Source organism: Octopus bimaculoides, chromosome 7, assembly GCF_046866305.1.
Source record: "Octopus bimaculoides isolate indiv1 chromosome 7, ASM4686630v1, whole genome shotgun sequence".
Taxonomy (NCBI): domain Eukaryota; kingdom Metazoa; phylum Mollusca; class Cephalopoda; order Octopoda; family Octopodidae; genus Octopus; species Octopus bimaculoides.
This window is the reverse complement of record NC_142934.1, coordinates 8,087,083-8,104,396: the sequence shown is the minus strand read 5'-3', so window position 1 is coordinate 8,104,396 and position 17,314 is coordinate 8,087,083. Positions and strand designations below refer to the sequence as shown.

At 35.4% G+C, this 17,314-nt stretch overlaps 2 protein-coding genes across 13 annotated transcripts in view; one reads left to right on the top strand and one right to left on the bottom strand.

Annotated features, from left to right (window-relative positions):
* Window positions 1-7,981, bottom strand: part of LOC106871426 (uncharacterized) — a 375,948-nt gene extending 367,967 nt beyond the window's left edge. For 3 of the 11 annotated variants that reach the window (XM_089354709.1, XM_089354707.1, XM_089354708.1), the window contains exon 1: window positions 7,264-7,979. The gene's annotated coding sequence lies outside the window, so the exon portion shown is untranslated. Of the gene's footprint in view, window positions 1-7,263 lie in introns of all 11 variants that reach the window. The other 8 variants (XM_089354713.1, XM_089354711.1, XM_089354719.1 and 5 more) reach the window with 5 other exon arrangements.
* A 166-nt stretch (window positions 7,982-8,147) lies between these two features.
* LOC149134537 (splicing factor 3B subunit 5) lies at window positions 8,148-13,123 on the top strand. Of its 2 annotated transcripts, none has more exons than XM_089354721.1 (2): window positions 8,148-8,624; window positions 12,641-13,123. In XM_089354721.1, exon 2 carries the CDS (start codon window positions 12,796-12,798, stop codon window positions 13,051-13,053), a length of 258 nt encoding a protein of 85 aa, XP_089210847.1. In that variant the 5' UTR covers window positions 8,148-8,624; window positions 12,641-12,795; the 3' UTR covers window positions 13,054-13,123. The 2 variants fall into 2 exon arrangements, with proteins under 2 accessions (XP_089210847.1, XP_089210846.1); XM_089354720.1 differs by having other exon boundaries at window positions 8,149-8,554.
* Window positions 13,124-17,314: the final 4,191 nt, after the last annotated feature.

Below are 17,314 nucleotides of genomic sequence, written 5' to 3'. Positions count from 1 at the left end.
TATATATATATATATATACATATATGTGTACTTATATACATGTGTGTATTTATATATATATACATGTATTTATATATATATACATGTATTTATATATATATATACATGTATTTATATATATATACATGTATTTATATATATATATACATGTATTTATATATATATACATGTATTCATATATATATACATGTATTCATATATATGTGTATTTATATATATATGTATTTATATATATATATGTGTATTTATATATATATGTGTATTTATATATATATATGTGTATTTATATATATATGTGTATTTATATATATATGTGTATTTATATATATATATGTGTATTTATATATATATGTGTATTTATATATATATGTGTATTTATATATATATGTGTATTTATATATATATGCGTATTTATATATATATATGTGTATGTATATATATATAAACATATATAAATGTACTTATATAAATATATTTACACGTACCAATATATATATATGAATATATATAAATGCACGTACATACAAAAAGTATTTTATTCTATTCCAGAATAAATTTTGCACTGAATCACAAGACAGTTTTTTAAATATATTTTTACCTTTTCATAACAGCATAAGTACATATAAATCTACCTATACAGAGAGAAAGATAGATAGTTGTACTTAAATATATATATACTTATATTCATTAACAAACATGTACCTATATATATATATATATATATATATATATATATATATATATATATATATATATATATACACATATATATATATATATATATATATATATATATATATATACACATATATAAACAAACTTGTATCTACATATATCATCATCATCGTTTTCCATGCTGTCATGGGTTTGATGGCTTGACTGGGGCACTGGCAAACCAGTAGGCTGCGCCAGGCTCCAATCTGATATATATATATATATACATACAAATATGTACACTTATATATATATATATATACATACCTATATTATACATATATTTATATGTATACCAATTATATATATGTATGTATATCAATTGTATATATGTATGTATACCAATTATATATATGTATACCAGTTATATATATATATATATATATATATATATGTATACCAATTACCTATATATATGTATACCAATTACATATATATATATCCATTCATACTCTTAAATATACGTACATCTGTATATAGATAGACAAACTCATGCAAAACCATAGTTATATACACCTGTAAAAACCATTATGATACCCATTAGGCTGTTGATAATGTATACATGCGATGGCTGGTTTTGTGTGTGTTGTTTCCTGAGAATTGTTTGTATCCTGCTATTTTTCGAGTCATCGTCCGCTGAGATCTTAATTCTTGTCAGGTTAATCATGCTTAAGGAGTTTATACATTACGAAGGATTTGTAGCATCTTTACTTATATCATGCAGATATCTACCTATAAAAGAATGTGTGTGTGTGTGTGCGTTTATATTTAATCCAGAACACGTTTTTCAAAAACTGACCAAAAGCACAAAAATGTCTTACAAAAACGTCTGACATTCTGGCTTCTCTATAATTTTTAAAAAATAGTTTACTTTGAAAAAAATCTCTCTTTGAATATTGTGACTGTATCCAATATTTTTTTAAAACTTTTAAATCTGTGAGTGTGTATGTATGTGTGTATGTATATATATATATATATATATATATATATATATATATACACACACACACATATACACACACACGTATATGAATCACAATCATAGAAAAGACAGGACAGGTGATAGAACAACAATCAAAGTGTATTAGTTTGACACTCCAGAAAAATTAAGATAGTATTTGATGTTTTGAGCTTATGGTATGTGTACGTACCTCAGTAGATCTATGTGAGCATGTGTGTGAATCTATCTGTCATCATCATCGTTTAACGTCCGCTTTCCATGCTAGCATGGGTTGGACGATTTGACCGAGGACTGGTGAAACCGGATGGCAACACCAGGCTCCAGTCTGATTTGGCAGAGTTTCTACAGCTGGATGCCCTTCCTAACGCCAACCACTCAGAGTGTAGTGGGTGCTTTTACGTGTCACCCGCACATATATATATATATATATATATATATACACACACACACACACACACAAACATATACATACATATATATGTATGTATAATTTTATTCTTTTACTTGTTTCAGTCATATGACTGTGGTCATGCTGGAGCATTGCCTTTAGTGGAACAAATTGACCCCCAGGAATTATTCTATCGTTCTCTTTTGCCAAACCGCTAGGTTCCGGAAAAGTAAACACACCAACACTGGTTTCTGTGTGCGTGTGTGTGTATACACGTCAGGCTTCTTTCAGTTTCCAGCTACTAAATACACTCACCACGCTTTCTTCGGCTCGTACAAGACCCTTACCCAACGTGCTACGCAGTGGGACTGAACCCGGAACCATGTCGTTGGGAAGCAAGCTTCTTACCACACACCCACCCCTTTGCCTATATATATATATATATATATATATATATATATATATATATAAATATAAATGAACGTGAGGACGTGCACAAGAAATATATTAATTCGACGCTCGGTGAAAGGAGAGAGTTGTTAACGCTTCGAGCATAGCTCTTCGTCGGAGAGAGAAAAGTCCCAAAATAAAGGAAAAATGAGGAAAAAATCCCAAACAATTCACGTGCGGTTATAGTTCTGAAGTATGCCTAAATACGTATATATGTACCTATATATAGTTCTACATACACATGTGTGTATATATATATATGTGTGTGTATATGTCTATTCATATATATGCTTTATACATGCGTGTATCTATCATCATTATTTAAGATCTTAAACATCCATCAATGTTATACGCGTGTGCATATCTATATGTAAACATGTACATATTAAAGTGGACGTGAAAATGGTGATGATAAGTGCAAAGGAGCTAAAAAAAGGGCCTCAGTTATGAAGTAGTATTTCATTCTATCGACCCCGAAAGTTGACCTCGACAAGATTTGAACTCAGAACTGAAAGAGCCAGAAGAGACATCAAAATCGTAACAACACACAGACACACACATCGCTTTCTTACACATATCAGTAAATATAGGTACCCCTATATACCCGTCAATGTTTATAAACACGCACACATCCATACATACACACCTCGAGTTACCCACACACTTATGTACAGACATAAAAATACACACACACACATCATATCATTATTTATATGCAGTTGAGTCTATGTCCGGTCTCAGAGTGACCAATGGATATATGTATATATATAGCCCGGGGGCTTACAGCAGTGGGACTCAATCAAATGTGCCGCAAGGTGGTACAGAAACTGAAGCCACGTGGTTCCAATATATATTTATATATTAGATGTCAAATATCTTTAACAGGTACACAAATTACTCGGAAGATGGTTTCGTTCAATCATCTCTTGGAATTGTTAGAAATCTTTTAATCGGCAAAAAAAAAAAAAAACAGGCAAAAGAGAACTAGACTTTACGTAACATTTAATTATGCAGAAGTTACACACACACCTGAGATTTTATATATATATACCCATATATATATATATATATATATATACACACACTCACCCATAAATATACATATATATATATATATATATATATATATATATATACTCCCATAAATATACATACATACACAAATATATATATGCATGTACAGATACATGTACATATCTATATATATACAGATACACACATAGATACATCAATACATACATATACATACATAAATACATCGATATATATATAAAAACACATTGATACATGTACATATATATTTATACACATACAAACGTACACGTACATACATATATGTACACATATATAGACATACACAATATGCAAACACACACACACATATATATATATATATATATATTCATACATATGTACACATACATATATATATATACACAAAAATATATAAACACAAATACATACACACTGATATACACATATATATGTCGCGCTTTCAGTTTGTGATTATAAACTGAAACTAGAAAAATTTGTAATGAGACTTATTCAGCAATGTCCAAACAGCCTTCCTCTACACCCGGTTCCGTTTTTTTTTTTCTTTCTTGTTATATATAGTTTGATGAATTTTTTCAAATTTCTATTTATCAACTTCCGAGACTCAGATTCTGCCTCGACTTCTCGCACCACCCCCTCATAAAAAAAAAAGAAAAAGATAAAACGAAAAATAATAAATAAAAAAACACTTTAAATTTTCAACCCACCACCACCACCATTTATTGTTTCTTTTTGGAAATTTTTTTTGGTGGATGTAGTGGGGGGGACAAACTCCACGTTTCAAAATTTCAATTCCGATTGTTTAGGATAATTTTCCACTTAAAATTGATCATCATAAATCAATCAATATATATATATATATATATAAAGATAACTGATCAATCGTATATAACTTAGATATGTTTCGACCAAAGATTATATATATATATATATATGATTGATCATTTATCCTTAAGTCAGAGGAAAACAGAATCTAAGCGATTATACTTTTATAGTGTCGAATAGAATATTCCTGGTAATGGCATATAGCCGGTCAGAAAGTTACTTGATTGTCAGTATCGCCAAGTGCAGTTAACAGACGCGAAACCAATTGTAACTTTTTGACCGGCTATAGACCAGACCATCAGGAATATACTGCCCATCAATATAAAAGTATGTCTCTTTTCTCTCTGTATGTATGTATGTGTATATATATATATATATATATAATCAACAATAAAGCGCCAAACTGACAGAATCGCTAGAGCTCCCATACATCGCATGCTGGCCAGCCTTCGTTCTGGTCTCCACGCTCTGATTTCAAATCCCAGAAAGAGCAGTTTAGCTTTTTAATCCATTCGGTATTGAGATTGTTTTCTCTCTCCCCCCGCTCTCTGTCTCTCCTTACTGTCCTTTTCACACTCACACAATCTCTCACCCTCTCTATCGAAGAAACCGCTCGGTTTAAATGTCATGAAGGCACCCCAACGATCCCATCAGGAGTTTTAGGGTCAAATGCTAAGCCAATAATATATGTATGTATACGTGTGCGTATAGCATATACACACACATACACACGTAGGTATATGTAGGTTACATACCAAGATATTGATTGATTTCAATAACTAAAACTTTTGAGATATACGTGAGCAGGTGCGCATACACACACACACACAGACTTTATCCATTGTACAATACGACAGATTTTTGAATAGTTAAGTACCACCTATAAATAGTAACTGGATAAACATCGCACATATATCTTGGGAAAGTGCCTTCTACTATAGCCCCGAGCTGACCAAAGCCTTGTGAGTGAATTTGCTAAATTGTGTGGAAGTGTAGTATACTCGCATACGTGTGTGTGTGTGTGTGTGTGTGTGTGTTAGTCTCTTCCACACCGCTTAACCAACAGTGTTCGTCTGTTTATGTCCCCCGTAACTAGCGGTTCGGTACAAAGAGACCGAAAGAATAAGTACTAGGGACGATTTGTTCAACTCAACCTTTAAGGTGGTGCCCCAGTACGACTACAGTCCAATGACTGAAACAACACACACACACATATCATATATATATATATATATATATATATATATATATATATATATATATATATATATATATGGCGGAGACACACACAATTACAAAAGCGTGTGAATAATCATTTGGATGAACGAATGCGAATCATGCGGTTTTTATTTGTGAATTACATGTCTGAGACAATGTGTGTTTCGACAACGAGCGATTGTTTTGTATATGAATGTATGTATATTTCTGTAAGAAAGAGAGAGAGAAAAAGAACGATGTATGTTTAATATATAAATTCTACATAAACATATGTGACTATGTTTGAGTATGTGTGTGTGTGTGTAAGAACAACATACTTTCTAAAGATGTCCATAGAAGATATTGCTAATGGCACCAACGATCCCGAGCTTTATCAGTACCTCAGCCTTTCCACTGTCGCGCTAATGCTAATTACTACTCCTGAGCCAGCAGACAAAATCGAAAAGGCGATGACACATTTGCAAGGGGCCCTTTAACACTATCGATCACACTCTCTCACACATATACACACACACACACACACATACACATATATATACATCCGTACAATATGCACCGATATATCTTGGCAGCTGTGTTCAATTTTCTTTTCTATACTTTGTTTCTTCTCTCAACATGATGCGATGGACGAATTGACAGAAGTGAAAATATAAATATACGATGAGATAATATGAACGTATGGTATTATGATATAAATAACATATACGTTGGTATAATTTAAATAAAATATATATGTAATAATATATATAAACACTCAAAAGCGCTGGAAGGCTCCAGCGTAATTAAATCGCATCCTTTTTTTTTTATGTTGGTATCCAGGCTGGAAAAGCCGTTGGGTCGAGGATTAACATGCCCAGTGTACAGCATATCAGCGGCAACAGACGTATATACCTAAATGTACACACCAGAACACATGGTTAACCGAAGTAAATACACAGACACACACACATGTACCTAACTACACATCAAGGGAAAGTAGCTGCACGATCGTTTGACCGGTTAGAAATAGCAGATAAATCTCCCCCCAAAGGAAGGACGACTCCTAGGATAATGCCGTCTTGGATGCACAAGGGTTGAGAGAGAAAAAAAAAAAACAGAAGGAAATACGGGATGATGAGGGCTTCAAACGTCTTTGAATATACGTCTGTCTGTTCGAATTAGGGCTGATGTAGGGAACACTAACATCACCAACATATTTATACAGGTAGGGGGTTAATTGAGGATAAAACGCGCGCATACATAAAAACATATTTCACAGGGTCGGAGGATACACGTTCACTGAAAGACACACACCTTCATAAATACATGTACACATCCAGAATGAAAGAGAGAATAAAATTCGGTTTATACTTAAAATAAATAATACAATAATACTACTACTAATTAAAGCAATAATACACAGCACACTCGAGCCACGCGCGCACCTGCAAATTCACTATATACACATAACATTTCAATATATACACATATTGAGAGAAAAATGAAACACATTCGGAATATAACATTGTATAAATACGTACGACATACATAGAAAATAAATTCAAATTACCTATTCAAAGATTTAGGATACATTTCTCCACACTTTCTTTTTTCTTAATAAACTTTGTTATAAAAAAAAACAACAGAAAAATAAAGTAAAACAATAAAAACTTACCCAACAAATTAATGTTTTTATCTTTTTTTTTTTTAATCCTCAAGAAATCGGTTAATAAAAAGCAATAAACTTTGATGTGATTGTTTTTCTCCTGTCTATAATTTTTCCCTGCGTCAACGTGTGTTAATAATAATAGATTAAATAATAATAAGTCCTGCTTGGTGTTCACAATTCCATCCTCTTAATTTCCTAACACCAGTCTCAGCTATTTATGGCAATAGTCGGCAGACCTAACTAACCGATCATCATTAAAGCACAGTTCCACACACGAAAAACTTAACGTGGAACACGAATCTTATTGAAAAACTAAATATATTTTTTAATTAAAGGCCAAAATAAACTTTTAACTTGTTTTTATCATATTTCAGCGATGGATTCTTTCACTTTAAATAAAACCACAGCCACAGTAGCGACTCCGTTGTTATGCATCGGTTTTGACTTGCCATTAGTGAACCAAGTCCAGGGGGCGCTTTGTCTTTTTTATTATTTTTTAACTTTTTGTTTTCTCTCCCCCTCTCACTCTGACTCTCTTTCTTTGTATTTCTTTCGCTTTCCCTCTCACTTCCCTTTTCTTTCTCTGTCTCTGTTCCTCGCACTCTTTTTCTCCCGGTCTGTTTCTTGCCTTCTCTTTTTCTTTCTCTCTCTCTAACTCTTTTCTTCACTCACTCTCTCACACTGATTCTCTTTCTCTCACTTACTGTCTCTCTCTCTAGTTCATTCTCTTTCTCTTTTTTCTCACTCTTTTCTCGTTACCCCTCTCTATCTCTTTGTCTTTCTTTCACCTGCTCTCTCTCCTTCTCTCACACACACTCTTTTTCTCCCCTTCTTCCTCTCTTTATCATTCGCCTTCTCGTTAAGGGGAGATCACCACGGCTCATCACCCATTCACATTCGCGCTTCTTCACCTCCAAACCATCGCCTTCTACAACTGTTCCTTTCACTCCCACTCAGTCTACACCTTTATCTCGTTCTGTCTCTCTCTCCCTCTTCTACTTCTCTCTACCTCATCCTCCTTCCTTCCAGCTACTTTATATTTACTCATAGATATATCTATCTTTCTATTACTTACAACAACGAAAAGAAGCAAAAAAGTAACTATAGCATCTCGGACATTACATTTCATCACAAAAAAATTATTCATATTTTAGATTACTTAATATCACCACTAAACCATCATCACAAGTCTCTTCGTAGTTTAATAATTATCTTTAATTATATCTCGTTATCGTTTGTTTCGTATCTTCCACCATTTTCTTTCTACCACGCCTGGACTCGCCGAGGAGAAGCGACGGTGAATCATTTTTAACCTTTATTTCTATCAGTTTTTACCGATAAATAATCGTTCTATTTTTATATTTCAGGTGCTAAACTCTCCTTTTTTCATTTGAAACATCTAAAAGCCCTTCATAGTTTCCAGTGTCCATAATAACACCCCATGAACGATTGTCTTGTTACGTTTGAGTGTCTCAGTAATTTCCCTCCTTAAAATACATTTGTTTTTGTTTTAAATGTTTACCATTTAAATATTTACCATTATTACATAATTGACACTGGTTATAATGACAGTTAATTAATTCTCTTTTTTATAATAGTTGATCTTGGAGTACATAAAACTATTAATAATAACATGTAGATATTGGAATCCTGTTTAATTGCTTCCAACCATTCCAAGTTTTTCAAATTTTCACCTGATTACCTCGCCTGCCACTACGTTCTGAGTTCAAATTCCGCCGAGGTCGACTTTGCCTTTCATCCTTTCGGGGTCGATAAATTAAGTACCAGTTACGCACTGGAGTCGATGTAATCGACTTAGTCCCTTTGTCTGTCCTTGTTTGTCCCCTCTATGTTTAGCCCCTTGTGGGCAGTAAAGAATTATATTATTATTATTATTTCTTTTAATTGTAGCTTTTTCATGCAGCTGACGAATGTCGGAATTCTTTCTAACAAGAAATTAATAATAAAGAAGTTACATTTAAAAAAAATATAATAATAATAATCAGGTGAAAATTTGAAAAACTTCAGGTTGTTAGAAGAATTTAACAAACAAAATGCAAATATTGAGTTGAAAAATCGGCACTATCACGCTATTAGATGTCAGAAGTGAAAGTAGTCGCTGTCTGTCTGCCTGTCTGCCTGCATGCCTGTTGCTGCTCTGTCAGCCTGCTTGCCTGTCTGCCTGCATGCCTGCTGCTGGCCTGTCTGCCTGCTTGCCTGCTGAGCTATCTGTGTGTCCGTCTGTCTGTCTGTCTGCTGGTTTGAGTTGATACTTTGGCTTACTTACTGATATCTATCTACTATGTATCTATCTATCAATTATTAGAAAACACAAATTTAATATAAAAACATATTTCCTGAAATTGCAAATTATTTAAAATATAAAAATATAATTTTCAACAGAGAGAATTTATCAAAATAGAAAACAAATGAAGTTTGAAGTTAAGTTTAAAAATAAATGTGATACTTATGCTCCGTAGATACTTATACTCTGTAATGTTTCAAACGCATGGATATAGGTGTCGAATTTGTTCCAATAACTTCTGGAAGATCTCGTCCTTGAATTCGTAACGCCACATGAATTCTATTAGATGTGTTTGCAGCAAATTCCGGGTTGTCCCATTTTCTCTTTTGTTCTGGTTCTTGGCATGTTTCCATAGGCATTCGATGTGATTTGTTGTGGCAAATGTAACCGGATCAACAAAATTTATTGAATGGTTCACGGTTAAATGTCTATATCCTAGCGTGTTTAGTGTATTATATGAACGCCAGAGGTCAGAAATTATTGTTGTTCCTGGTAAAATCCGCTCTTGTATAATTTCTAAAAGGGTATCAGATGATCGATCTTCTACCGCAACTAAAAAACATCTTCTCGTATCTCTTTCTAACGCACCAAACACCCACTGCGTTTTAACCCGATGGCCAACATTATATTTTCTTCTAACAAACGCACTTTCATCTATCTCTACTATTCGGTTTGGTCCGCCTAACTTAATATTTTGCGCAATATAATACTCTGCACATACATCACGGCAGTAATTCCTCCAATCTGTTACAGCTACATTTGCTATACGACATTCCTGGCCTAAATTCTTAGCTAAATCTCCCTTAGCCCAATAATATAATATATCTATAATCTGCTCGCTTTTCAGTTTGCTATTATCTAGAAATGTTCCCTTTCTAATGGAAATCAGTTTTCTACAAGGCCTTCCACATGACCATATCATGCCATCGGACAAATTGTTTTTGGCCACTTCCCTCATGCTAGCTCCACAAGAGGGACATATTTTTTCAGTATTTAACAATCCGTATGTCTTGAGCCAGTGAATACTAGCTGCTGTTGTTGCGGTGGCGATGGCAATGTCGCGGTGATTAATTCCATTTGCACTGGGATATGTAGAAGTCATCGTGAAAAACCTGCAACTAATTTGTTCTCGTGTAGATTTCAATTTGAATTACGCGCGCTTTTGGGTGGGTATGATGGGTATATGTGATTTATTTTTAAAAAACAATAATGAATAATGCAAAAATACATTTATTCATAAAGTTTTAACTGAACATGGAATGAAATATATTTATTTATAAACTTTAAACTGAACTTCATTTGTTTAAATTCTCGTCCACCTTACCTTCGCTTGTTTAAATTCTACGGAATTCTACGGAATTCTACAAGAATTAAGAATTCTACAAGAATTACCCATCATACCCACCAACGAACACCCAAAAGCGCGCGTAATTCAAATTGAAATCTACACGAGAACAAATTAGTTGCAGGTTTTTCACGATGACTTCTACATATCCCAGTGCAAATGGAATTAATCACCGCGACATTGCCATCGCCACCGCAACAACAGCAGCTAGTATTCACTGGCTCAAGACATACGGATTGTTAAATACTGAAAAAATATGTCCCTCTTGTGGAGCTAGCATGAGGGAAGTGGCCAAAAACAATTTGTCCGATGGCATGATATGGTCATGTGGAAGGCCTTGTAGAAAACTGATTTCCATTAGAAAGGGAACATTTCTAGATAATAGCAAACTGAAAAGCGAGCAGATTATAGATATATTATATTATTGGGCTAAGGGAGATTTAGCTAAGAATTTAGGCCAGGAATGTTGTATAGCAAATGTAGCTGTAACAGATTGGAGGAATTACTGCCGTGATGTATGTGCAGAGTATTATATTGCGCAAAATATTAAGTTAGGCGGACCAAACCGAATAGTAGAGATAGATGAAAGTGCGTTTGTTAGAAGAAAATATAATGTTGGCCATCGGGTTAAAACGCAGTGGGTGTTTGGTGCGTTAGAAAGAGATACGAGAAGATGTTTTTTAGTTGCGGTAGAAGATCGATCATCTGATACCCTTTTAGAAATTATACAAGAGCGGATTTTACCAGGAACAACAATAATTTCTGACCTCTGGCGTTCATATAATACACTAAACACGCTAGGATATAGACATTTAACCGTGAACCATTCAATAAATTTTGTTGATCCGGTTACATTTGCCACAACAAATCACATCGAATGCCTATGGAAACATGCCAAGAACCAGAACAAAAGAGAAAATGGGACAACCCGGAATTTGCTGCAAACACATCTAATAGAATTCATGTGGCGTTACGAATTCAAGGACGAGATCTTCCAGAAGTTATTGGAACAAATTCGACACCTATATCCATGCGTTTGAAACATTACAGAGTATAAGTATCTACGGAGCATAAGTATCACATTTATTTTTAAACTTAACTTCAAACTTCATTTGTTTTCTATTTTGATAAATTCTCTCTGTTGAAAATTATATTTTTATATTTTAAATAATTTGCAATTTCAGGAAATATGTTTTTATATTAAATTTGTGTTTTCTAATAATTGATAGATAGATACATAGTAGATAGATATCAGTAAGTAAGCCAAAGTATCAACTCAAACCAGCAGACAGACAGACAGACGGACACACAGATAGCTCAGCAGGCAAGCAGGCAGACAGGCCAGCAGCAGGCATGCAGGCAGACAGGCAAGCAGGCTGACAGACCAGCAACAGGCATGCATGCAGACAGGCAGACAGACAGCGACTACTTTCACTTCTGACATCTAATAGCGTGATAGTGCCGAAAAATCCCTTTGATGGAAGAAGAAATCGAAGGCTGCTCCTGAGACCGAAACCCACATCTGTAAACAAGCACAGCTTTCGATTTTTTCTATCCGAAACGATTTTCAACCAATATTTACCTGCTGTTATTTATAGCTTTATCTGCTTCGAGAACCACTATTACAAAAAATTATTGCAAGTTCTCTCGAAAAGTTTATCTTTCTAATGATCGTATTATTTATTTATTTATTTATTTACTATGGTTATAGTGTTTTGTTTTCTTTTTCACAGATAATTTGGAATCGAAGACGTCCAGTAAACTTTCAAACCAAGAAGTGGAAGGTGTAAGCGAAATATATTAAAGCTGCATAGAAAAACATCACAGCGACTAGAATTACTACAACTACTGCGGCTACTGCTGTTGTTATATTGTTATCACTGTCGCCATGGGTGATCGATACAACATCCACAGCCAGTTGGAACATCTGCAATCGAAATACATTGGAACTGGACACGCGGATACAAATAAATGGGAATGGCTGACTAATCAACACAGGGATAGCTATGCTTCCTACCTTGGCCATTTTGATATGCTCAACTATTTCTCACTGGTGGAAAATGAATCGAAGGCTCGTGTCCGTTTCAATCTGATGGAAAAAATGGTACAGCCATGTGGTCCGCCTCCCGAAAGACCAGAAGATTGAATCATATCGGACTCTACCCCCCACCTTTTTTTTTTCATATGTATAAATAAATTTTTTTTTTTCAATTTCATTCATATTTTCTTATCAATTTACAATTGTTAATTTTTCTCTTTCTCTTGCCATCTTCATTTTACACACATAGACGCATTGACACATACATTTGTAATTTTCCGGCCCAGTTTCGATCTCAACTAATATTTTTCCAACGTGTCCAGTGGCTTTTATAGCTCAGTCGAATCACCTAGTCATTTAGAATCGTAATTAAAGACTACTGATTTCAGTCATGTTGCTACTGCCCTTAGATAAAACGTGATCCCACTTTCTCTCTCTCTAAAAAAAAAAAAAAAAACATAGGACCTAAATAATAAATAAAAATATGAAAACACGGGCTTTGTACTCACGAAAACAACAAAAGTCTTAAAGAAGAAAGGACACATTGCTTTAATTCAGTTATATTAATGTGGGGAAAAGATGAAGTGGACTTTGGAATGCTTATCTTTATATGTCTGTTCAGAGTTGACCTGGAGCTAAGCAGCAAGAAGCTAAAATTAACCATCAACGCGATGGCGTGTCCAATCCATCTTGCAGTTAAGGCTGGAGGTGACCTCGGCTGTAAGCCATTTTCACTTTCACTTTCACTTTAAGTAAGCCTCGTGTCTTCAGATTGAACACAAATGTCTCAGTCTCTCCCGTTTTATTGTGTCATTGCAGTTAAGGGCCTATTTGTAAGAAAACCACTATTTACCCTAAAATTAGCCACCATTACTAAAACCCCTCCTGCTACTCAGTGCTATTATAAACAAACACACGCACGCACTCACTAACGAACGGTTCCAGCGAACTCGACAGTTTGTTTATTTACATATTACAAAAGCAGTAAAACGTGACTGATTCATTATCATGGGTCTTGATCGGTATTAGTTTTAGCTACAGCAATTTTTGTTTTCTTTTTAAGATTCACCATAATTGTTTTGAGTTTTTATTTATTCATTTTTTTTATTAAGATCGTTATATTAATAATGTTACTTAGAAAGTTCAAACACAAATACATTGGCTATGCTGGCATGGGTTGGACGGTTTGACCAAAGCTGGGGAGCTGCACCAGACTCCCATTCTGATTTGACATTGTTTCTACAGCTGAATGCCCTTTCTAATGCCAACCACTTTACAGAGTGTGCTGGGTGCCTTTTACATGGCACCACCATAAGTGCTTTTCACTACTAGAGGGACCAGTCTTAACCCTTCTGCTGTGGAGTACAGCAAGGTGCCAAGTATTTCGGTTTTCTGTCATCTTGCCTGCAAAGCTCAGCATCCTGAGATCATTTTTCACTATTTCATCCCATGTCTTCCTGGGTCTCTCACTTCCATGTAATTTGAGAGATCAGCATTTCTCTAGGGAGCTGTTGTCATCCATCTGCATCACATGACCAAACTAGCGCAGTCTTCTCTCTTGCACACAGCAACTAAAATAGGAATCAGAGGGGCCCATAGGTGAAAAACGGTCGAGAAACACTGATTTTGATAAAATGGTCAATGTGGATTTTCAGTGTGTGGAGGAGGAGGAGAAGGATAATGCAGTTAGGACGCTTCGTTTAACAATTGATGTATCACATTCATTCTTTTCTTTTCTTTTTTTTTTAACATCCATTTTCCATGCTGGCATGGGTTGGACGGTTTGACTGAAAAGTGGCAAGCTGCACCAGGTTCCAATCTGATTTGGCATGGTTTTCTACAGCAGGATGTCCTCCCTAACACCAACCACTCCAAGAGTCTAGTGGGTGCTTTTTACATGCCACTTACAAAACACTGGCATCAGCCACAGCTATGATCTCATTTGGCTTGACAGGTCTTCTCAAAAAAAGCACTATCCAAACATGGCTGACGCCGAGCCCACCTTATTGGCTCCTGTACCAGTGGCACATAAAAAGCACTCACTACACTCTCGGAGTGGTTGGCGTTAGGAAGGGCATTCAGCTGTAGAAACTCTGCCAAATCAAATTGGAGCCTGTTGTAGCCATCCGGTTCACCAGTCCTCAGTCAAATCGTCCAACCCATGCTAGCATGGAAAGCAGACGTTAAACGATGATGATGACTGCATATAAGATGTTCATTTTTCATTCTTAAATGTAACAAAATCTTGTCATGCATCTAATGCGACTGTATTACAGACAGGGTGCCAAGTGTATTAGTGTATGATGAAACATGTTAAATTTGTTTTCCCATAAAATATTTTGGTAAAGTAGGGGTGCATCTTATGTGGATGTTGTGTTTTATGCCAGCAAACGTAGCCGTGTGGTTAGTCACATTGCATTCACAATCATGGTTTAAATTCCCATATTGACTACACATTGTGTTCCTGCACAAAACACTTCGTTTCACATTGCTTCTGTCCATTCAACCATAAGTGAGCAACCCTGCAGTGGACTCGCCTTTCTTCTGATCAGGAGGAATGTTAGCATGCTTGCCTAGCCAGCAGAGAAGGAGCGGGTGGCGTCATTCGAAAGCCAAAACGATGCAAAGCACATCGTGACCATGGGTGTATAACAACATTGGATAGTCTGGTCAATCACATGATCATGTGATATATTTCATCATCGTTTTAATGTCCACCTTTCCATGCTTGCATAGGTCTAATGGAGTTTACTGAGGCAGATTTTCTACAGCCAGGTTTCCTTCCTGTCGCCAACACTCGCTTGTTTACAAGCAAAGTAATATTTCCCCATGGACAGACATGTTCTCGCAGAATGTTGGAAATAAATGGCACTGCTTGTATGACAGTGACAGTCATTTACAACTATTGTGAAATTAAGGCCAGGAGACAGTAAAAGAAATACATGCACACACAGACACATATATTTATATGACAGGCTTCTATCAATTTCCATCCACCAAATCCACTCACAATACACATAGGCATATTATTAAGATCTATGTCATTTTATTTTATGTAATAATATTCAAGCTAATTATAATATTGCATTGGTTTAAACATCCCGTTTCAGTACCCCACAATATAAACTGGTATTCTGTCGGTTACAATGATAAGGGTTCCAGTTGATCCGACCAATGAAACATCCTGCTTGTGAAATCAACGTGCACTCCACAGACACGTGTACCCTTAATGTAGTTCTCAGGGAGATTCAGTGTGATACAGAATGTGACAAGACTGGCCCCTTCGAAATAAAGGTACTACTCATTTTTGCCAGCTGAGTGGACTGCAGCAACGTGAAATAAACTGTCTTGCTCAAGGGCACAACGAGCCACTAGGAATTGAACTCACCGCCTTACGGTTGTGACCCAAATGCCCTAACCATTAAGCCACGTGCCTTCACTACTCCCACAATATTTTACTCTTTACTCTTTTACTTGTTTCAGTCATTTGACTGCGGTCATGCTTGAGCACCGCCTTTATAGTCGAGCAAATCGACCCCAAGACTTATTCTTTGTAAGCCTAGTACTTATTCTATCGGTTTCTTTTGCCAAACCGCTAAGTTACGGGGACGTAAACACACCACCATCGGTTGTCAGGCAATGTTGTTGGGGACAAACACAGACACATAAACACACACACATATATATGTACATATATACGACAGGCTTCTTTCAGTTTCTGTCTACCAAATCCACTCACAAGGCTTTGGTCGGCCCGAGTAGAAGGCACTTTCCCAAGATGCCACGCAGTGGGAATGAACCCGGAACCATGTGGTTGGTAAGCAAGCTATTTACCACACAGCCACTAAGTTCCTTCCTGAGTCTTTGGCTCATAAGGTCGATTTCCCAGAATCCTTTGCATATACATTCCTCCCTGGACAGGACACCAGTTCGTTGCAGAATTACTCGTTTTTGCCAGCTAAGTCGACCTGACCAACATAAAATGAAATAATTTTGCTTGAGGACGCAAAGCATTGATCAGTGCAGGAATTGAAACCACAACCTTACAATCACGAGTACAACATTCTAACCACTAAGCCATGTAACTACACATTGTATGTAATATACAGAATGAGATATCAAATTATACTCTGCAGGAGAGACTAGTCAAGGAGCATAAATAATTTATAGAGAAAATTAGGTGAAAAAGTATTAGGAGAGAAAAGTTAAAATAACCAAACAATGGAACCAGAATTTGTTTAGAATTGGTAATATCTGGACCAAACCGAAAGAGAAGCAAAATCGCAAATATATTTTAATCTATTCATAGTAAAAATGTGAATGGTGTTGACTATTCAGGAACCTACATGTTTATCTCTTTGTCTAGTTT

Coding starts and splice junctions, on each gene's coding strand:
- LOC149134537 (XM_089354721.1), top strand. CDS start 12,796: ATGGGTGATCGATACAACATCCACAGCCAGTTGGAACATCTGCAATCG.